At 49.6% G+C, this 22,415-nt stretch overlaps 1 protein-coding gene across 2 annotated transcripts; it reads left to right on the top strand.

Moving 5' to 3' along the window:
• The first annotated feature begins 3,659 nt into the window (after nt 1-3,659).
• GPR83 (G protein-coupled receptor 83) lies at nt 3,660-18,214 on the top strand. Of its 2 annotated transcripts, XR_009406609.1 has the most exons (5): nt 3,660-5,311; nt 9,561-9,686; nt 12,073-12,206; nt 15,459-16,532; nt 16,790-18,214. XR_009406609.1 is itself a non-coding variant. In XM_059412912.1 (4 exons), exons 1-4 carry the CDS (start codon nt 4,928-4,930, stop codon nt 16,081-16,083), a joined length of 1,269 nt encoding a protein of 422 aa, XP_059268895.1. In that variant the 5' UTR covers nt 3,660-4,927; the 3' UTR covers nt 16,084-18,214. The 2 variants fall into 2 exon arrangements, 1 of the variants encoding a protein (XP_059268895.1); XM_059412912.1 differs by having other exon boundaries at nt 15,459-18,214.
• Nucleotides 18,215-22,415: the final 4,201 nt, after the last annotated feature.

The raw sequence follows: 22,415 nt of genomic DNA, 5'->3' as shown, positions 1-22,415 counted from the left end.
CTCGGAGTCACTTGTGAGTGATGGTTCAACCGATGGAGATGGTTGAGATCACCCTGGGGGACATTTAGTTTAAGAGGACCAGATGCTGGAGGATGGCACTCTGAATCGCCAAGAGTAGCTAGGAGTTCTGTGGTAGCACCACTAAGGCTACCAGTAGTCTACTGGAGGGATTAAATGGGCTGCTATGAGTTGGCCCAATACCCGCTCTGTCATTTATAAAACTTCCTATTTAAAGGTGTGGAGTAAGTTCAAACAACTTACAGAAGTATTTGGACCACAAACTGTATGTTGGAATTTGGGTGTACTTCTTTTATTTATCCTAAATATATCATTTTTGGGAAGACTTTATTTACTTGTCAGAGAGAGAGCACAAGCATAGGGAGCAGCAGGCAGAGGGGGAGGGAGAAGAAGCAGACTCCCCGATGAGCAAGGATCCTGATGCAGGGCTGAAACTCAGGACCCTGGGATCATGACCCCAGCCGAAGGCAGACGCTTAACCCATGGAGCCGCCCAGGTGCCCCTAAATATATCATTTTAGTCTACAGCTCCAGGGTACTGGAATATTTCCAGAATACTTGGAAACTGATTCCAGGGGTAACATGCACACATACGGTGTTTTTATTGCGTTGGGATTATCGTAAGCCATACTTTCTATTTCAGGTCTACCTGATTCACTTAGTAACTAAGGTATGATGCCATCCCACCTCTGCCATTAAAACAGATCAACTTTGAGTGACAGTCATGCGCCTGACATGATGCTGATCTTTCTTCCCCTCAGCCGATGATTGGCACGAGAGAAGAATTGTGGGTTGGTGCATTTTTAACTCAAGTAGGACCTTTTCAGGAAATAATCCTGGCATTAGAGGAGCAACCACTCGCAGTGCCGGGAATGTTGATGAAGTGGGGCTCTCAAACACTTCTTTCTGGGGCCTCTGTGTGATATTACCATTCTGTGATTCTTGGTCTTATGAATGCTAGTGAGGTGATTTACTATTTTTCTTGTTCCAAGTCCATTTGAAAGAGTTAAATTCTCTACTCTTTGGTATGTTTAATACATGTGACTATTATTAGAGACAGAAATATAATTACTATCTGCACAGCCTGACTCTACACAGCGTCCTCAGTTTTATTCAGAACGCACAAAGGAAGGAGCTGTCTCATTCTGTAAGAGTGGCTCTGTGTCTTCCCAAATCATCTTCATAATAGCAAATGATAATGTTACAGAACCATTAAGGTCTATGAGGAAGGGACTTCTTTTTAAAAACTTAGCCTTGACGTGGGATGGGTGGGGGGATGTTCTTCTTCCATCAAGCGCTAGGCTGTTGCTACAGTTGAGAGTAAATTCAGGCCAGGAGAGTTGGGTGCTGGGAACTTGGGAGACTGATTGGAGAGCCATGCTCACGGAAGAGCACATCTGTCCAAATTCCAACCAGAACCAATATTTACTTGTTTCTTTGACAGCTGGAAGTGCAAGAGAATTATCACACCCCTGGGAGCAGCCTTCGACCAGTGATTGACAGGAGTTGGGTGGGTAGATATCCAGCTCTTGTCTACTGGTTTGGATAGCCGATGTGTCTGCTTTGCAATGGCTTTCCCAAAAGGAAGGGGCTCCAGTCACTCACAGTGGTAGCTGGCCTACCAATAGACTATTGGCCCCTTCCCAACCTTGTCTCGCTTTTCCATTCCCCTACTGGTGTTTGCCTTCATTTCTCAAATAAACCCTTCATCTAGAATCTTTGTCTCAGGATTTTCTTCTGTGGAAAGCTAAGAGCTAAAATATGTCATCTTGTCTTCCGATGGAGGGGAAGTTTCAGGCATCTGGCATAAATGCCCTCAAATCGCCAAGGGGGATGTGGGAAGAAATGTTATCAAAGTGAAGGCATTAATTAGGAGCAGATGAGTGCACCTGTCACAGAACACCAAGCAGGGTACATGGGGGACAGTGCTTGGAAGGACACTGCCTACCTTTGATTCCTTTCTGTGCACTCCAGGCTGACTAACCTTAGTCTGCCCATTCATTCTTTCTCAACAATTTGATTAAGTAGGATTTTGTTCTCTAAATTACCAGCACATTGGGTGCTTGGGTGGCTCAGTGGGTTAAGCCGCTGCCTTCGGCTTGGGTCGTGATCTCAGGGTCCTGGGATCGAGTCCCGCATCGGGCTCTCTGTTCAGCAGGGAGCCCGCTTCCTTCTCTCTCTGCTGCCTCTCTGCCTACTTGTGATCTCTCTCTCTCTCTCTCTCTCTCTCTCTCTGTCAAATAAATAAATAAATAAAATCTTAAAAAAAAAAAATTACCAGCACATTCCAGCCTTGCCTCCCTGAGATGGTACCAAGTCACCTTAGTAGACCATTAAGTCAACCCAGGCTCTTGAATTACATGCTTACAGGCAGTCTCTTGGTTTCTTTTATAGAACTAAATACCTATTACTTGATCTGCCTGGCACTCCTGTCCCTTCTCCTAGGACCAGTCACATAATCCCCTGTTCTGACCACCTAATCCTCTGGGACCCACCAGGTCCATCAGCGGAATTGAAGGACATTTGCTCACCATCCTCTCCCCTACATGGAGTTGCCTGAAGAGTAAATGTGAAGGAAAAACTGGAAACAAGAATGGACCCCTTTGAATTTGCAGATAAAATAATGGAGAGAGGTAAGTGAGGTCAGAGGAGGATCCTTTTTGTGGTTTTTTATTGTGGGTGTTTGACTTCAAACTGAAAACGAGGCAATCCACGTGTCCTCCTTCCCATCTCTGTCACCCTTGCTCTTCCCCTTGCCAGCACCTTGATTCAGGTCCCACCTCTGATCCTGGATCACTTGACCAGCCGTCAAACCTCCTGCCTCCCGCTGCAGCCCTTTCCCCAGGAAGTCACTAGAGGGTTCTTTCTAAAACGCAGACCTGATCTTGTCAGTTTTGTACTTACCGCCCTTTGGTGAATGCCAAGGGCCTTCGGGAATGCGTTCATATCACTCTTACAGCCGCTGAATGTGCCGCGAGCGTACTCACCTCTATGTCTTTGCATGTACCATGGTTCCTTCCTTCTGGAATACTCCATCTTCTTCCCTCTGCCTCCTCTGTGACCTGTTTCTTCCTGGTCCCTTAGGACTGAACCAAAGTACTACCTTTATAGGAAAACTTCCCAGCCTCCCGCCCACCTGGGGAAGTGCACCTGTATTTTATTGTGATGACGCTTAAACCATTTCCTAGCCGCTTATCAGTAGGTGAGCTTGAACTGTATCCCTGAAGTTGGAAGAGCATACAGAAGCTGACATCTAACTTCCCCTGGAAAAGTTCCAAAGTGAGAGGTGCCTGGGGCCTCTCCTCCTGACCTCCTGAAAAAAGGAGGACTTCGGTGGGTGGGGCCCATTCTTCAGGGTGAAGGTGGGACAAAGGAGCAGCCTTTCCACTGGGCCAAATGGAATTCTCAGAAGGAACCTGGACTTAAGTCTTTTGGTGGACTCCCAGCAGGCAGAGATAATGCCGTAGACAGTCTACCTGACCTTTATAATTTGAATGGGGGTGGGCCCCGCAGTTACAAATGCCAGTCCACAGATTACTGCATACCTAGCACCACATGGCAGGGTGGTGGGGACATTCAAGGGTCTCTGAAAACCCCACAAGTGGGAAAAGGAAAAAGCTTTTTTTTCTTTTAAAGATTTTATTTAATTTTTTGAGAGCGAGAGAGGGAGAGAGAGCAAGCACAAGCAGGGCTGGGGGTAGGGGACCGAGGGAGAAGCAGACTCCCCGCTGAGCAGTGAGCCTGAAGCCATTGCTGGGCTGAATCCCAGGACCCTGGGATCATGACCTGAGCTGAAGGCAGACGCTTAATCGACGGAGCCACCCAGGCGCTCTAGAAAGCTTTTCACCAACAGCAGAAAAGTTAAATTTACTTGCCCAGGATCTCATAGCTAGGAAGTGACAGAGCTGTGATTTGATCCTGACTCCCCGGGTTGTCATGGGTGGGGGCCGGGTTGTCATGACTGGGAGAGACTACTACGGGTGAGCAAGGTACCAGGATTTCCTGTGGAGTAGGCAGAGAACAGAAACATGGGTAATACACCCCTTCCTCAAGCTTCAAAAGCTTCTCCGGCCACCCGGGGCACGCAGCTACTTATCTCCTTTGATTCTTTGATCCTGTCAGCAGATTGTTCCGCTTTGAAGAGTTTCCTTGGAAAAACCTACACACACACACACACACACACACACACACACACACGCCCGCCCACCACCACCCCCACTGTCTTAAGACCCGCAGGAAACAAAACCTAGGAAGCCCTCCAGCAAATCTGAAGTCTGGTGGGTGCAGGGGTTTGGAGAAGCCCTCCCCTCCATTGCCTTACACGCCTTGTTCCTTAAAAACAGCCGGACCCAGGGATCCCCCGCAGTGTGGAAACCGTGCCCGGGCTGACGCTCTGAGGGCACAGGCGTTGCGCATCCCCATCTCCGCACGGGGGGCCGCCCGGAGCCCGCACACCAGGCTTGACAGGCTGCGCGCCCCAAGGGTCAGGCACCCCCACGGGGGCGGCTGCCACCCTCCTGCCCGCTGGGGCGGGATGGCGGGGCTGGGGCGGGATGGCGGGGCGAGTGTGACTTAGGGACAGAGCCCCGGAAGCCGGGCGGAGTTGTACTCCCGGCGTGGGAGCGGGCGGAGCGCGGCGCGCAAAAGCGAGCGGGCGAGCGCGCGCGGGGAGAAAGCCTTGGGAGTCCCGCGGGGTTGCATTCCCGAAGGGGCCGCCGGCCGGGCGGGCGGAGCGGGCGCGCGTCTCCGCCGGAGCGGGAGCGGGAGCGGGAGCCGGGGCAGGAGCCGGAGCCGCGGCGCGGCGCTGCGCAGAGCGGGAGAAGTGCGGCCAGCGTTGGAGCGCAGCCGGCGCCCTCCCCTCCCGGCGGGCGTGGGCGCGGCGCGGGCTCGGGTGCCGGGGCTCCCGCACGATGGGCGCGCGCGGGGTGCTGCTCTGCCTGCTCCCGCTGGTGCGAGCCGCGGAGCGCCCCGAGGGCCGGGCCGACGAGCCGGGCCTGGAGGCGGCCCTGGCGGTGCCCAACGCCTCGCACTTCTTCTGGGGCAACTACACCTTCTCCGACTGGCAGAACTTTGTGGGCCGGAGGCGCTACGGGGCCGAGTCCCAGAACCCCACGGTGAAAGCCCTGCTCATCGTGGCTTACTCCTTCATCATCGTCTTCTCGCTCTTCGACAACGTCCTGGTCTGTCATGTCATCTTCAAGAACCAGCGAATGCACTCGGCCACCAGCCTCTTCATCGTCAACCTGGCGGTCGCCGACATCATGATCACGCTGCTCAACACGCCCTTCACCTTGGTGAGGCCCCGGCCCCCGCTTGGCCCCCGCCCGTCCCACATGCCCGGCGCCCCACTCCCCTCGGTCCTTCCAGTTTTCCTCCGGTTGCCCCGCGTCTGGCCCGAGGCGCCCTGGTGGGGGGGGGGGGGCACGGGCTGCGCCTCTCCAGCTCCTTCCCTTTTGGCTTCCTCGCTGAAGTCTGAACTCAGTCCTGTCTCGCAGACTTTTGTCCCTGTCCTCTGACTCTTTGTGTCTTCATCTTTTTCCCTCCCGGTGGTGACGGTCTCTATCTTCCCTTTCCCACTCTTCCTGTCCTTCTCCGTGGTTTTGTTTTTCCGTCTTCCCTCCCGCTCTCTCTTCTGTCTGTCTCCTCACCTTCTGAGCTCGAGCTTCTGCAGCTGGGGGCACCAGGGTCAGTGACTGGAGTGTCTGCAGTCACCCCAGAGCGAATGACCACTTCCTGTTTAATAGCACTGGCCTTGGGCCTATTGGATATCAAGCGGTAAATAGAAGCTCCTGGAAGTGTTGGCAGAGATGGCTAAGGTCCCCCCCCCCCTTCCCCAAAGTTCCAGCCCATTCAATGTCCCGCTGCCACCCTCGGGTGCTGCTTTGTGCCACAGCTGCAACAGCAAACAATTGCAAATTGTTAATGGACACTTAAGTGCATTTTCCTAGACCACTTATTTAAATTGCGTCTCTCTTTTGTGGTTTGACAATGAGGCTGTTTCAGAAGTGTGTTGGGGAAGAGATGAGAATGAGGTGGGCTTGGGTCCCAGGGCCGGGCTGGGGGTACTTGCACGTGGGTGGTAGATGAACACCCCCCACCCTCCACCCTTACACTAAGGCACTGGCTGTTTGGCATGAACTGTGTCCTTCCCGTTTCTCCGGGACTTGGGACTCGGGAGTGTGGTGCTCTTGGATGGTTTGGGATTGTGAGGGCTAGGTCCACGTAGTCTAATGACAGTTATCCCTTAGGTTTCTGCTGCATGAGTCACGTTTTTGTTTTTTGCTTTTTTTTTTCCGCTTCATGGAATAACCTTGTTATTATTGGTATTTTGACCAAAGCAGACTCTCTGTCTCTCTCCCTCCCTGTCTGTTTCTCACACTCATACTCAACCAGAAATAATAGACAAGCCAAAGGAAGAGGGTGAACTCTCACCTGTGTGAAAATCCTTCCAAACCTCACAGTTTTTTCCTTTTTTTTTCTCTTAAAGATTTTATTTATTTATTTGACAGAGATCACAAGTAGGCAGAGAGGCAGGCAGAGAGAGAGGAGGAAGCAGGCTCCCCGCTGAGCAGAGAGCCCGATGTGGGGCTCGATCCCAAGACTCTGGGATCATGACCTGAGTCGAAGGCAGAGGCTTTAACCCACTGAGCCACCAGGTGCCCCCAAACCTCACATTTTAATACTACATTCTTTCTTTTGTCCTCACTTATGAGAAAATTGTGTTTTGCCGGTGAGGAAACTAAGGCACAGATAGAGGTTCAGTCCCTTGTCCAAGGTCACTTAGCTAGTTTTTGGCAAAAGGCATGATAAGAATTACTTTTCTGACTCAAGTCCAGAGGTCTGTCCACTAAGCCACTGAACCCGGGGGTGGCAGGTGAAGGGGTGGGGGTGTTCTTGGACTATGTTAAGCTCCCACTACTCCAAACCATGGACTTTTCCTGCTTGCTAGCCAGCTGATATCTAACTGTTTCCTGGCTACTCGGAATCCTCTTGTCACCAGCCAAGGACAAAAGGGCTCCAAATACCACCCCCACCCCAATCCCGAATCCCCTGTTACCTTGAAGCACAAGAGTGTATGAAAGGGCTGGGGGGAGGGTCTTCTAAGGTAAGGCATCCTGTCTTCCAGCTAGTTGGTGACAATGTTCTTCGTCTCTGGTCTCCTTTCCTGTCCACTTGACACACGACAGTGAGCATGAAGTTTAGCTCTGGTCATCGAAAGAAAAGCAAACAGTTACTTACAATTCCGGTGGCAGAGGCATGCATAGAATGTGGTAGAGCCTGGAGGAGAGAATCATTGGTTCTGTCCTGCCAGAGTCCCAGGAGAGGGTCACAGGAGACTGTACAAAGAATGTGACATTTCAAAGCGGCCTGGAAGGGCCGGAGTTTCCCAGGTCGAGGCGAAGGCTCCACGCAGACAGAGGGACCGGGAGACCAAAGGCGAAGTGTGTCAAAGCTCATTTTGTGTTGAGGGGATGTTGAGTGGCTCTTGATGGGGTTGGGGGGCAGCAGGATAGAGTGCCGTAGGGGGTGCATGGGGAGCTGGAGACAAGTGGAGGTGGGCCAGGAAGGCTGGGACGAGCTTGTGAAGGGGCCTGGGTACTCCAGAGGCATCTGGCTCTGTCCTGAAGGCCAGGATGAGGAGAAGCGGGAAGGTGACAGTAATCGGATTTTTAGTTGGGAAAATACCATCAGCAGTATGAAGCCTGAATCACGAGCAGCCAAGATCGGAGGACAGGGGAAGCCTTTAGGAGGCTGGAAACGGTCCAGGGGAGAAATGGTGGGTCACGTCACGAGGACCACGGCCTTGGGACTGGAGAAGACGAGATGATCTGAAAGCCATGCAAGGCAGCCCCTGTTGGCTCTGTAATGTCTTGAAGGTGGGAGGTGAGAAGCAGGAATCGCTGGTGATGTCTGGCCCCATAATGTTCACGGACGGCTCAAAAGCCTCATATGGCTGCTGGCTCCCAGACCCACAGAGAGTAAATCTTTGGTCTGCTGTCTTAATGTCACGATCTGGCCACGCGTGGTCCCTCGCGACTCTTCCACACACTCCCGCCAAACCATCCTACTGTTTATTCCTCAAACAGGGCCTGGGATTTCTGACTCAGGGCCAAGCCTTTGTTCTTACTACTATAGGAACAAAGACTATTTATTCCTTTTTTCTTTTGTTTTCTTTCTTTCTTTCTTTCTTTTTTTTTTTTAAAGATTCCTTATTTATTTATTGGACAGAGAGAGACGCAGCAAGAGAGGGAACACAAGCAGGGGGAGTGGGAGAGGGAGAAGCAGGCTTCCCACCGAACAGGAACCTCGACGCGGGGCTCAATCCCGGACCCTGGGATCATGACCTGAGCCAAAGGTAGACGCTTAACCGACTGAGCCACCCAGGCACCCAAGACTACTTACTCTTTAAAGGTCATCTCAAGTGTCTCATGTCTTAACGGGAGTAGTTGCTGTGTTGAGTGCTTCCTCTGTACAAAGCACTGCTCTACCTATTCTCCACGTGCTCTTTCCTGTTCGATTTTCACAACAGCTTTAGCCCATTTTACTGATGAGGACAGTAAAGCCCATAGAGCCTAAGAGCTTTGCCCCAGGTGACAGTCGTAGAGGCGAATACTCTGCTGTAAATCAGTTGATGGTATTCTTCCTGTCCAACTGACTTGCTCTGTTATTTACTCTATCGTGTTTCCCATCAGCCTCAGCCCCTTCCCACCCCGCCTTGTGGCCCTCTCTCCAGGCCTTCTCTGACACTGAATACTTCCCTTCTTGCATCCTGAGATACTGGGTCCTCTCCCCAGACTTGTTCAGAATCAGTGCCTGAGCTTTCTTGGGCATCGGTCAGGAGCGGCTGGAGCACTCAGGGAGTGAGCCAGCAGCTGTGGGTGATGTGGGATGAGGCCTCGGTCTGCTCCTAGGGCTCCACACTGGCCTGGAGCTTGTCTTCTCCCCAGCCTGCCTGCCGCTCTCCAGGCCCCTCAGTCCCTTTCCCAGATGGACTTGCAGGTTTGCTTAGTCAACATTAGAGAGCACAGTCCCCACGCTCTGTTGTGATTTTTCCTATGTGTGTCCCCTATTAAGTCTGAACTCACGCGGGCCAAGAATGGATTTTATTATTACCAGAAAAATAGCTACTGTTTCTTTCTAATAATATCTTTCTACTGATCTGCCAGACACGGTGTTCCACCCTTTATAGACCTTCTGAAACCTTAATCCTTACAATAAGCCTACAAATAAGGAAACTGAGGTTCAGAGAGATTGTATCCCTCGGCCCAGGCCACACATCTAGAGACCAGTGGAGGCGGCAAGTCCAAATCCAAAGCCCACGGATTCCCACACTCTCCCGGCCCCTACCAGGGGGCGGCCCCAGCAACGTGATCAGGTTTCCCTGAATCGAATGATTGGAAATCAGTCCTGCCAGAGGAAATCGTGTGTGACCCACAGCTGAGGAGAATGGAGTGGAAGAGACCTCCTGAGGGAAGCTCCTCAGAGGCCACAGGGGCTGGGTGTCAGGCTCAAGGCCTCTGACCTCTGTGGGCTGGTTTCCAGGTCCGCTTTGTGAACAGCACCTGGGTGTTCGGGAAAGGCATGTGCCACGTCAGCCGCTTCGCCCAGTACTGCTCCCTGCATGTCTCTGCACTGACGTTGACGGCCATCGCCGTTGACCGCCACCAGGTGAGGGCACCTACCCCTGACCCCCTGTCCGTCCCCATCAGGCTTCTCTTCTCAGGGAACTGCAGGGTCCAACACAGTGTTCTAGCACATGTTTCAGCATGCGGAGTTGTCTCATTGATCAGTTTGAGCACCCAGGCTAGGCATTTTAAAACGCGTGTGCTAAGTGCTACGAGAAAATCATTACTCCCAGTTTGTTGTTCCAGCAAAGGCTTCAGAAATTAATGAGCTTGTCTTGGGCGTAGAAAAGCCAACCTGAAAATCACACATGAAAAGAGATTGGCAAATCACGGCAGGGTAGAGTCAAGGGAGATGGCTGTTTCTTGGCCCCCTTATCGAGGAGGAAGCTAGAATATCCAGGTGGCAGGAACGGGCCTCGGGGTAGGGCAGGAAGGCCCTGCTCGCTGTCCTGCCCCATCAGACGCACGTGGTGGATTTGGCAAAGGAAACCAAAGAGGGCCTGGGGATGCCCATCCTGGAGGAGGACGCCTCTGTGGCAAGGACCTCCCACACGCTGACTCAGTCGGTCCATGTTGCATCCTTAGGTCTGTGTGGAATTGAGGAGAAAGTGCGTGCCAAGCTTTCCCAAGATCACCTAACTGGTGACTGATGAAGCTAGGATTAGCACTGAGGTCTGTCTGGCTTCAAGCCTCTGCTCTGATCACTAGACCACCCTGCTCTGAGAAAGCCGAGGGGCACCTACAAGGCCTATACCATAAGGGCCACCGGACAGAGAGAGGGTAGAATTTATTGTGAGTAGCTTCAAGAGACGCAAACAAAGACCAAGGGAGAGGAGGCTTCAAAGACGCAGATTCAAAGATACAGCTCAGTGTGAGAAAGAATTTTCTCATAGAACAGAGCTGCCTGGGAAGGTAATGAGTTTCATTTCACTGGCACTTTTAAACAAGGGACAGATGACACTTGAAAGGGATGGTTTAGCAGACATTCATCATTGGGAGGGAACTGGGCCGGGCAAACAGATTTCTTCAGCCCTGAAAGTCCGTCATTTTGGCGTTTCTATTGCAGACGCTTTGGGCAATGTCTGAAAAGCTGGCATACAAATATTTTTCTGGCATACAAATATATTTGCCCTTCTTAACCTTCTCCCTGAATTCAACAAGAGGGATTCTGGGTCGCCCTTACCTGGCCTGTGCTTACCCCCATCTTAACATGGCTGAGTGACCCTTGGGCCAAAGATGGGTCGGTCTGAGGAGCACAGGGATAAGTCTTGCCCACATTGATCACGATGCTGTGTTATAAACCCCCCAAATGGGGACTCGTCCCAAAGCCAGTGAAATCTTCAAGTGATGTCCAGGGCCTCTGACCCAGCCTCTCACTTCTCTCAGCAACTTGAACAAGGAGGGAGCGTGAGGGGCGAAGAGGGCAGCCTCCAGAAGGGGGCTGTGCAGAGCCGCTTCTAAAGCCTGCGACTTCCTCCCATTAAACCTAGGAAAAAAAAAAACTGGAGAAAAATTTGGGGAGACACAGCCAGAATGTCCACTGTGTCACTCTATATGACCTCTCCCCCCAACCCTGGATTCGCCTGTCTCAGGGTGCCTTTTGTAAGAAAGAGAATGCTCCTGCTCTTAGAAGACGAGGATGCGATGAAATTTCAAGTCTTGACCTAAAGGTTTAAGGAGAATGGATTGTCACGTTGTGGCAATTCCAGGATGCTTTTCAGCCCAAAGTCTGCAATCCAGGCTTTACTATAGGCGTGGGAAAGCTGGACCCCACTGCAGCTTTAACAACAAATGCAGTAATTTAAATAAATAAAATTTTAAAAAGATTTTATTTATTTATTTGACAGACAGAGATCACAAGCAGGCAGAGAGGCAGGCAGAGAGAGAGGAGGAAGCAGGCTCCTGCTGAGCAGAGAGCCTGATGCGGGGCTCCATCCCAGGACCCTGGGATCATGACTCAAGCCGAAGGCAGAGGCTTAACCCACTGAGCCACCCAGGTGCCCCAATAAACAAATAATTTCATCACCAGTATTGTGAATGCCCAGATAAACATCCATGCAGCTTCCCATGAGGTCAGCGCCCTCCGTGACCTAAAGGGTCCTGGGGGAGGGGCAGGGCACGATCCCAAGGCAGAGGCCGACCACGGCTTGTCCTTCTCCTGGCCTTGTGGGTGTCATGCAAGCAGACCTCCTACCCCACCCCTGCCCCGCCCCCTCCTTCTGCCACATAGGATGGCAAGACGGCTCTGAGCTGCTTGGAGTCTCTGAGTCCAGACGACTCACTGGAGGGGGGCCAAGGGGGTGGCGTGGTCCAGGGGTGCTCCTTTATAAATCGGACCTGCCTGCCTTAGAGAGACACGGCAGTTGCGTCATCAGGATTGTGTCTGCTTCTGCATTTCTTCGGCTGGTGACACAATGCTTGTTTTCCAGGTCATCATGCATCCGTTGAAACCCCGGATCTCCATCACAAAAGGGGTCATCTACATCACGGTCATCTGGACCATGGCAACATTCTTTTCACTCCCACACGCCATCTGCCAGAAATTATTTACCTTCAAGTACAGGTGAGTTGGCTAGTAAGGAGCAGCCCGTGGGTGCCGAGGACTTCGACAGGGAAATCTGAGCATCCCCACTCCGGCCCTGACCTCAGTACCTGCTGCACCCAGCTGGTCCCTCTGTCTGTGTCCTGTCCTCTTGCTTCTGAGTGGGGGTGGGGGGGCCGATAACCACGACTCTCTGTGGCATCCCTTTCTCTCTTTCTCCTCTCTTCCTCTCAACCACTTCGGCTCCTCCTTGTTCTCTACCCAGTTTGTCTGCAAGGTCAAGGCAGTGGCGAACAGCTTCTGTCACTGGGAACGCTTACCCACACAATCACACAGACCAAGATGCAAAATTCTAAATTGGCGGTGTTTGTTTATTTATTTATTTTTTAAGATTTTATTTATTTATTTGACAGAGTGACACAGCATGAGCGGGAACATAAGCTAGGGCAAGCGGGAGAGAGAGAAGCAGGCTCCCCCTGAGCAGGGAACCCAGCGCAGGGCTCAACCCAGGACCTTGGGATCATGACCTGAGCCGAAGGCAGATGCTTAAGGACGGAGCCACCCAGGCACCCCTAAAATGTTGATGTTTAAATGCCCTCACCCGACCTGCAAACAGAACGTGCTGTGTCCGTGTGTCTGAGGCAGGAAGCTCCACTTCCCTCTGCCTCCTTTTCAGGCTTCTTGGTCAATCATATCCTATCACAGAATGAGAATTTCTTTCAAAGCACTTCATTTTTAAAAAATTTAAACACTTGTGTGTGGTTCTAGTTCACTGAAGGTGCTGCCCCCAGCAGGACTGTAAGGTTGGGGAGAGTTGGCCCCATTTTTGATTCTGCTACCTTGGTGTCCCCTAGCCCCTAACTTACTGTCTCCACGTAACAGGCTCTCAGTACGTAATCACTTACTTACTGAATAAATGAGTGAGTGAATGAATGAGCTTCAAGCGATTTTCATCAGTTCATAGTTGTTTTCAATGAGGTTCCTTAGAAACAGACCCTGTGATGATACAGATTGATTATAAGGAAGTGCTCCCAGGGGTCATGGCTGAGGGAGAGGGGATGCAGGATAGCAAGTGGAGGGAGACCAAGGGAAGGTGCAATTTGGGGGTAGAGGGTTGTTGGGGGTAGCTACAGCCAGCTTCACCGGATCTCTAGAGCAAAGATAGCACAGTTTGTTCAGCCTTGAAGCAAGGGAGCTGGGCTTTCATATTCCAGGCTTCCCTGGGGAAAATGGAAACTTCCAGCCCCTTCTGGCTCTTAGGGGGTCTGTAGGAAATGGTTTCAGTGGCCCGAGGCTAGGCACCTACAAGATCACAGGGTTGTCCGGGGACTAGCGTCCTGGCACTGCAGACCTTTGCCTGGGATCTGAGAGGATCTAGGGGCACAGTGCTAGTGTCCCACAGTCGCCACGCACTACTCCTCCTGAGGTGTGCACTTAGAAACATACATTTTGGTGACACAGGCAGGGTCAAGAGACTAAGTCTGAAGGCTGGTTACAGCTACAGTGGACACTTGAGCAACACTTGTTCGAACGGTGTGGATCGACTTCTATGTGGATTTTTGCCACTGATAGAGTCTAGCACTAGAAAGGTGTTTTTTTCTTTCTCCTGATTTTAAATATTTTAATTCTAAATATTTTATTTACTTCTTTGTCATAGAGAGAGCACAAGTGGGGGAGCTACAGAGGCAGAGGGAGAAGCAGGCTCCCCACTGAGCAGGGAGTCCAATGCGGGACTCGATCCCAGGACACTGGGATCATGACCTGAGCTGAAGGCAGACGCTTTAACCCACTGAGCCACTCAGTTGGTTAAAATCCTTCTTGTTTTAATAACATTTTCTTTTCCTTACTTTATTGGAAGAATACAGTTAATAAATACACAAAATAATGTGTTAATCAATTGTTTATGTTTTCAGTATGGCTTCCAGTCAATAGTAGGTGATTGGTAGTTAAATTGGGGGGAAGTCAAAACTCAGCCATGGATTTTCAGCTGTGCAGGGGTCAGTACCCCTAACCTCTCTGTTGCTCAAGGGTCAGCCGTAATTTATACAGGCTCCCTCCCCAAATTCTATGATACTGAAATGAATCATATACCCAAATCCCCTAGCACTCGGACTCCCATCCGCCCTCACCCAGGGGGACCTGGGTTTTTTTGTTTGGTTTTTTTCCCCTGCTAACAGAAGCAAAGAGAATTCTCTGTCAGCAATGAGGGCCACCAGCACCTAGGACAAGAGCACTGAGCCACAGGATGGGAGGAGAAAACAGCCATTTTGAGTTTAGACCTTTTGTAGTATGACAACTCCGTTCACACCCACAATTGGGACGTTTAGATTAGGACACCCACCACAAGTTCCTGCCTTATTTTTCCTGGTCACCTTCTAAAGGGACCCCTTCGAGTGAACCCCGCCGCAGCCCCCTTCCTCACAAGAGGTGCTTGCGACCTGCTTTCTATCGCGTGCTTGCTGGTGACCCGGTCAGAGGACTGCCCTTCCCGGTGCCTCCGTTCTGGGCTTTGTAAGCAACAGATCTCGTGGCGTGGCTTCCTACGAGTGAGGGTATTGAAACCGTGCCTTCCGTCAAAAGGGCCCCGCGGTTTTCACTTCCCTGAGGTGGGAGTTCGGATGCCGAGGGAGGTACTTGCCCGCCCTGCGTGGGTGCCTCGTGCCTCCTCATTCAGCAGGTCAGAACCTGCGGAGCCCTAACACACGAACTCTGGGGGTTCCTCAAGAGGACCAGGTGCATTCCATAGAAAAGACATACTTGTTATATGAATGGCTGAAGGTATGTTAGTTCGGGCTCTGCGACTCCCATTCTTAAGACCCATCATTTCTTTGCCCTCCTCCTTAATTCCCCTCTGGAATGGGAGTAGGTCATAAACTGGGGAGTTCCAGGATTTCCTGAGCACGTTGTACTCTCAGGGTGAGTTAGTTCTAAGATGAGGAACGCCAGTGTTGTATCCATTCATTGAACAAATATTTACTGGGTCTCTGTAGTAGGCCTATTCAAGAGTAATACAAGGTTAAGAGGCACAGACAGAGCAGGTGTTCTCCTTATCCTTCTAGAACTCCCAGTCTAGTGGGAGAGCCAGAAATGTGCCAGATAATTATGCTGTAGCAAAAGCGCTCTAAGAGATGGGCTGGGAGCCCAGGGGAGGAAGGCCGGTGCTTCTTGGGATGAAGCCTTTCCACGCTAATGGCGCACCTTCCTCTTCCTTTCTCCGTCTCTGCCTCTCCCTGTTTCTATGTCTCTGTCTCTCCCTGTCCCCCCTGCCACCAGTGAGAACATCGTCCGCTCCCTGTGCCTGCCAGACTTCCCTGAGCCAGCTGACCTCTTCTGGAAGTACCTGGACTTGGCCACCTTCATCCTGCTGTACATCCTCCCCCTCCTCATCATCTCTGTGGCCTACGCCCGAGTGGCCAAGAAGCTGTGGTTGTGCAACACCATTGGGGATGTGACCACGGAGCAATACCTGGCCCTTCGGCGTAAGAAGAAGAAGACCATCAAGATGCTGATGCTGGTGGTGGTCCTCTTTGCTCTCTGCTGGTTCCCCCTCAACTGCTATGTCCTCCTCCTGTCCAGCAAGGTCATCCACACCAACAATGCCCTCTACTTCGCCTTCCACTGGTTTGCCATGAGCAGCACTTGCTACAATCCCTTCATCTACTGCTGGCTCAATGAGAACTTCAGGGTCGAGCTGAAGGCATTACTGAGCATGTGCCAAAGGCTGCCCAAGCCTCAGGAGGAGAGGCCACCCTCCCCAGTTGCTTCTTTCAGGGTGGCTTGGACAGAGAAGAGTGATGGCCGGAGGGCTCCACTGGCCAATAACTTCTTGCCCTCCTCCCAACTCCAGTCTGGGAAGACAGACCTGTCTGCTGTAGAGCCCATCGTGGCAGTGAGTTAGAGGGAGGTGGGAAGGGCAGGGAGAGGGCAAGCTGTCCCCAGCTGAGGTTGGCAAAGGGCCTGAGGATGGAGCCTGGAAAAATGCCTGTCCCCTCACACATGACCTTCACAGTGCTAGAAACAAGGCCCCACAGAAGCCATGGGACCCTGGATTTCCTAGGAAATGCTGTTTAGCCTCCTACCCCATTTGACGTAAAAACTAAAAGGCGACTACAAATCAGACATGTGTTTATGAATTCCTGTCTAAGAAATGCTGCGAGGCATATCACCTTCGTTCCTTCAGCCAGGGAACCCAGGACAGCTTCAGCCCACATGAGGGCTGAGTCAGTTGGCTGCCTAACAACCCTCCGACCGCCGAATGTTCATAAAGGACACCTGAGTCATACTTGGGGTGTGGCTGGCCCAGATGCACAGAACTCTACTCAAACAACATTCATTGGCCATTGAAAGGTGAGTGAGCCACAGCTGATGTGGAGGGTTTTTGGGCCTCACTTTCTGAAGTCCTGGGCCAGGATGAATCTCAGTAGTATAGTGGCTGGCTGGACAAATGACAAGAAAGGACCAACTAGGGCCCTTAAAGAGGAATTACTGAGTTCTCTTAAAGAAGGATTATTATTAAAACTTGGGAAAATTTAGAAGAGCACAAAGAAGAAAACAAAAGTCACCCCTTTCTGCATTTTGTTAATATGCTATGGATTTATTTACAGCTTTTCCCTTTGCATGTGTGTGTGCGCATGCCCTCCCTTTCATCCTGAATTACACTTTTCAACGTAGACACAAGCAAGCAACAGGGCATAACAGAGAACTTCCGAGCCTCTCTCCCAAGGGTAGTGTCCACAAGAAGAATTGGAAGAAGAGGTGGGAGAGGAAGCCAAGAGTAAGGCTGTCGTGGAGCCAACAGACTGCCGCCTTCTTGTAGCCAGTGGTGGGAAAGGTCTGGATGAAGTTCTCAGAAGGCAGCCATCATGATGAGCCGGGAAACAAAACTCATTGAGGAGGCATAATGCCTTCCATCTTGCACTCACATGGAACAAGAAGTGGTAAAACGTTGCCCTGATTTTATAGGAGATGATGGAGCAGTCTCTCTAACATTCCAGAAATAATTGCTCTTAGACACTTCAAATCCTCCCAAGCTGTCTAGACAGGCCACTTCTCTGTGTTGTCTGAATAATAAATACTGCTTCTTCATGCCAGTTCCCCCAAAACGACTCACTTGTCAACATCACCCTGGTGGCTCCCATGTCACCTTCAGAAACCTGTGACATTGTGATAGTCCTTAATGACTCAACATGCCAGAGAAATCTCATTCCAGAGACTGAGTGTTTTCATCACGTTCAGTCTGGTCCTGAGTGACTCACTGTGTCACCAGAAGACACAGGCAGAATAGAACTTAATTCACCCACCCTAAACAATTGCCACTCTTACACTGGCTTTAGGTTTCTTCCTAGCACCAGATGGATCTCGAAATCAAACACGGATATGGAGCTGAGTGGAGAAGTGAGGTTTGGGGAGAAGGACTTTGTCCAGGTTTCACTTCAATCTCTTGACTGTTCATTGAAACTGAACTTGGTCATATTATCTGCTTTCCTATAATTAACCATGGGGGTTCATTATCCTACTCTCTCTATTTATGGGAATGTTTGAAATGTTTGACTTTCATGGGACAGATTGGCTTCTAAGCCCATAGGGTTCCCAAGATGGATTTTTCAGGCCAAATGGCTTCCAGGTCTGTGCCTACTGTCTCTGTGGTGTCAAGAAGTAGCCTATGGTTTCATCTTAATGCTGCCATGGAAATTCTTTGAACCAGAAAGAAAACAGAATTACACAGAGTTTGTCCTGCACTGGAATCATGGGGAAAGCATTACTTTTCCTCCTTGTGAAGGCATCTAGAAATACTGCCAAATCAGAGGAGACCCTTCTCTGTGGGGGAAGACCCACACATAGCCCACTAGGTCTGGGTCTCCAAGACAGTACCTTGTCTTCCCCATTCTCCTTGTTCTCTGTGTGCCTCAGAGCCAAAAGCAGTTTGTATTTGTGAATGTGAAAGTTGTTAAACTTGAGTCTTTCCAATGTTTCATAATGTGTACTTTACTGTGGATGTTCCAGTCTCAATAAAATATATTTTGGATGCATGGACTATGCTTCTTGGACTTCTTATTAAACCACAGTTGGTAACCTTTAAAATGGAGGTTCATTGGATCACAAAGAGAGCATGAAGACCATCTGCCCACACCCCTGCGTGCTATAACTGAGGAAGCACAGACATGTGTTGGCTAGGGTCAATAGCCAGCTGGAAACCTCTAATCTCAGTCTAGTGCTTCTTCTATTGAACTGGCTGCCAAATCCCCTCTTCTGTGATTATGGAACTGTGCTGAGTACCCAGGACTCCACCCATGAGTCCTTAGTGGTTCAGGAAGAAGTAGAGCTGCCGCTGAAGCCTTGGGATTGGTTCTCCAACTCAGAGTGTGCAGTGGATGCCACACTCCCATGTTGACCAGGATTTCTGCCCCACTGGGCCCAGGGTCCCTTGTCCTACCAGGTAAGCTGGGGAGGGGTCTTTGTAGTAGCTGTAGTTACTCTGATGCCACCCAGAGCCCAGGAAATCAGTGTCACATAATTTCATGGAAGGTTGCCTATAGGGATAATTTACGGAGCCAAGGGGAATACTTGAAAGAAAAATGAAAAGCATAGGAAAAGGAGAAGGGAAGTAAGATTTGCTGACACCAAATATGAAGATACCATGGTAATGCTTCTCAGCTCATGATCTCATTCGCCCTCACAGCAGTCCTCCAGGTTGGGTGTTCTCATTTCTACATTGTGGTTGAGACTGAGGCTCAGCTATAGACCACAGAGCAAAATTGAGTAAATGCTACCTTCTTGGAAATTAGGTTTTGAGAAGGCAGGTAGAAAAAGAATCTTGATTTGTTTTTAATCAACATTTGACAAATTTCTTCAATTGTGAGACACTTTTAGGGTAAAACCTGTTAACTATCCTAAAAGGAAGTGCTTGAGTTACTTGCTCGGGAAATGCTTGATTAAGTGGACCCTAGAGCCCTCACAGCTCCATGGCCAATGAGTCCATTGCTCTAGTACAGTAGAACTCAATTCTGGTTAGAAACATCTTCCAAATAGACCATAAGTGACTTTCAGATTGCTGGTGCCCTGCTTAACTGACCATGGTGGGTTGCCAAGGCAAACAGTTGTCTTTTAGGCAGCCTAGGCGTTGGGGTCCTCAGAGGGCACAGGCAGAGCTCAACTCAACCTCACTGCTCCAGACTGGTGTGACATGCATGCCTCCAGGGCCCTCTGTGCTGCTGTCCAAGGTACAGGCTCTAGGATAATAGGAGGCAACACGAGAGTGTCTGGGGCCAGGGGCAAATCTGGAAGACGGCAGGGACACATCAACTGGGGAAGCAAACCTGTCTTGGAGTGTTGCCTGCAGGTGGTAGAAGATGCTCGCAGTGCTGAGATCAGCCCATTAGCATCTTGCTTTGGCATCTCTGTGTACCGCCCCCTCCATTCTCTTTCATTTAAAGGAGTAGCTAAAGAGGGAACAAATAAGGTACGTGCAATGCTAGATGGCACTTAAATAATATTCTAATAGTATCTAGTGTGAGAAAGCCCTGCAGTTCACTCTCCTTTCTGAGATTTTGTAGTCTCTCTTGCTGAGAATAAATATTTGCTGCTTTATGGGTACAGAGTGGTTGATGTTAATAGTTCCTTCTATCCTCCTGTTTCTAGCCTAGGAGGAACCTTATCCTCAGAGTGGTCATGAATTTAAAGTGCCCAGATTAAATGTGAGGAAAGCAAAGGAATCATGAACACAACATTTAGGATATTGGTTACTTGAGATGGAAGAGAAGATATATGGATTCGCACGTAGGGTGATGGGGTTATAAATAGTTGTCAAGGTTCTAGCTTTTCTTTGGGGCAACGTTAAGAGTGAGCCATAAACCAAGGATTATGATTAATTCAATTCTGTGCCTCTGTAGTCTATAAACAAACAGTAAACCAATAAAAATGGAGATCTAGAGGTCCAAGCCTTTATTTTTCTTCCCTGTATCTTTCTAATCAAGTTACGTCTATGTCTGTGTTATTAAAACACGCAAACAGAGTTCACTTCCAAGACAAATAGGGTATGACAATTATATTTCCTTTTTACAAACAACCTTGCTCTTCTGGAGTTAAAACTCCCTCTTTTTTTAGTTTTTTATGTCACGATCACTAATTCCTTCTCAGTTTTTCAGAAGAGTTAAAACCCCTTTGTGACCTGACCACACACACGGAGTGTCTGCCATCGCTTCTCCCCCACACCTCCTAGGCTGTCAGCTGCTTCTTCCTGGGCTCACGGAGTTTTCTGCTTCCAGAGCACCTGCTTTCCCAGGATCCCCCTTCTCCTTTACCCAGTTGCTAGGTCTGTGAGTTTCCTAGATCCCTGTCTTCCTCTTTTTTAAAAAAAATTTACTCTTTTATTTTGGAAGTCCACATTCTCTAGCAGTTGCTCAAGAAAAGGTATATGTAAACAAACTGAATTTTGAAGACATTTCTATTAATTTTCTATGGCTGCCATAACAAATTACCACAGTCTTAGTGGCTTAAGCAACACAAATTTATTATCTTACACTTCTGTAGATGGGTCAGAATCTGACACATTTCTCCTGGGGCTAAAGTTAAGGTGTCTTCAGGGTTGCATTCCTTTCTGTAGGCTCTGGGTTGGCTCTATTCCCATGTCTTTTCCAGCTTATAGAGACCACCCACATTCTTTAGATCATGGACTGCTTTGTCCATGTTAAAAGCCAGCAACATGGGTGACATCACTCTGAACTTCTGAAGTCACATATCCTTCTCTGTTCTTCTGCCCATCCCCCCCCCTTTTTAAAAGATTTTATTTATTTATTTATGAGAGAGAGAGAGACCCTGAGAGGGGAGAGGTCAGAGAGAGAGAGACAGACTCCCCGCTGAGCAGGGAGCCTGATGTGGGACTCAATCCTGGGACTCCAGGATCACGACCTGAGTGGAAGGCAGCTGCCCAACCAACTGAACGACCCAGGAACCCCAATCCCCTCCACTTTTCAAAGGTGATTACAAGGATGTAATTTGTAAACCTTTGTGATTACATTGTATCCACCTGAATAATCCAGGATAATCTTCCTATTTTAAAAATGGTGACTAGCAACCATAATTCCATCTGCAACCTTAATTCTCCTTTGCCTGAGTGTGTTCATAGGTTCTGGGGGTCAGGACGTGGGAGGCCATTATTCTGCCTACAAGCACTGCGCATCTATTTTTTAGCACTTCTTCTGAGAAATTGAATGCTTTTCTGATTGCTAGTCCAGTGTATGTGACCTGATGATCTATTTTAGGTAGAGGTTAAGCAGGTGAGCTGAATGGCTAGAATAAAAATCATTACCTCTGCACCTATGAATTATGTAATATTGGCACCTACCTCAGTGATTCCTTCAGGGAGATGATGTTGCTTTTGGCTTGTATTTTCACTGGGAGGAAGTGCTTCCAGGGGCTTCCATTAATACCACCATAATGGAGCTCCTGTGTATATTCTGTTGGTTGCTAAGTATTCCAACTCTATATTTAGGAACTCAGGAATTAGCCACAGAATAGACCCACGGACCCCAGATGAGTGAGACACAAGTCAAAATTCCGTTTATCATTTGACCTCTAAAAGTTCTTGCTGTCACCTATGGGCCACAGTGACTATTTCCATCTCTAAGAACTGGTGTGAACTAAAAACCAGTCCAGTCATTCCCAAATTGGTCATTCCATAAGCCCCTTTGGAGAAGCTGATTGGGAGAACTATAGCACTTACAGTGATATTGTTACAGTCTTTTCTTTTTTCAAGAGATTCATGATCTGTACAGTAACTCAGGTATGGAAATTAAATGAGGGGCTCTGGATTTCAGATGTGGTGGCTAAAGTTAGGTCTCCATTTGCCAGACCTACAGCTGTTTTTTTGTTTTGTTATACAAATCGAGTAGTACCTTAGTAGAGTGGCCTTCTACTTATTCCAGGTCCCTGTGATAATTTAGTCGCTGTGAAGTTCCTGTGGGCCACATCACTGACGAATGAGCTGACCCTGCTGGTTGCCATAGTAACCCTACCCTCTGTGCCATTAGAGGTGAGTACTACTACTTGGCTTCTGCCCCCCTCAGAATCCAGGCCCATCAACCTTACTCACACTAGGAAGTCCATTTTAAAGACAGTATCCTCACATTCATTTTTGATGCATGGAAAAGATCCACTCAAACACTTTCCCATATGTCTGCATTTCTCTCACTAGTGTGTGTCTTTATGCCCTGGAAAGGTCTGGGCTTTCTG

This window comes from Mustela nigripes, chromosome 1, assembly GCF_022355385.1.
Source record: "Mustela nigripes isolate SB6536 chromosome 1, MUSNIG.SB6536, whole genome shotgun sequence".
Lineage (NCBI taxonomy): Eukaryota > Metazoa > Chordata > Mammalia > Carnivora > Mustelidae > Mustela > Mustela nigripes.
This window is presented reverse-complemented; position numbering and strand designations above follow the sequence as displayed.

Excerpts from the sequence above, each read along its gene's own strand:
- GPR83 (XM_059412912.1), top strand. The coding sequence starts at position 4,928 with ATGGGCGCGCGCGGGGTGCTGCTCTGCCTGCTCCCGCTGGTGCGAGCC. Across the intron at positions 5,312-9,560 it reads TCAACACGCCCTTCACCTTG|GTCCGCTTTGTGAACAGCAC; the intron begins GTGAGGCCCCGG and ends GCTGGTTTCCAG. Across the intron at positions 9,687-12,072 it reads TCGCCGTTGACCGCCACCAG|GTCATCATGCATCCGTTGAA; the intron begins GTGAGGGCACCT and ends CTTGTTTTCCAG.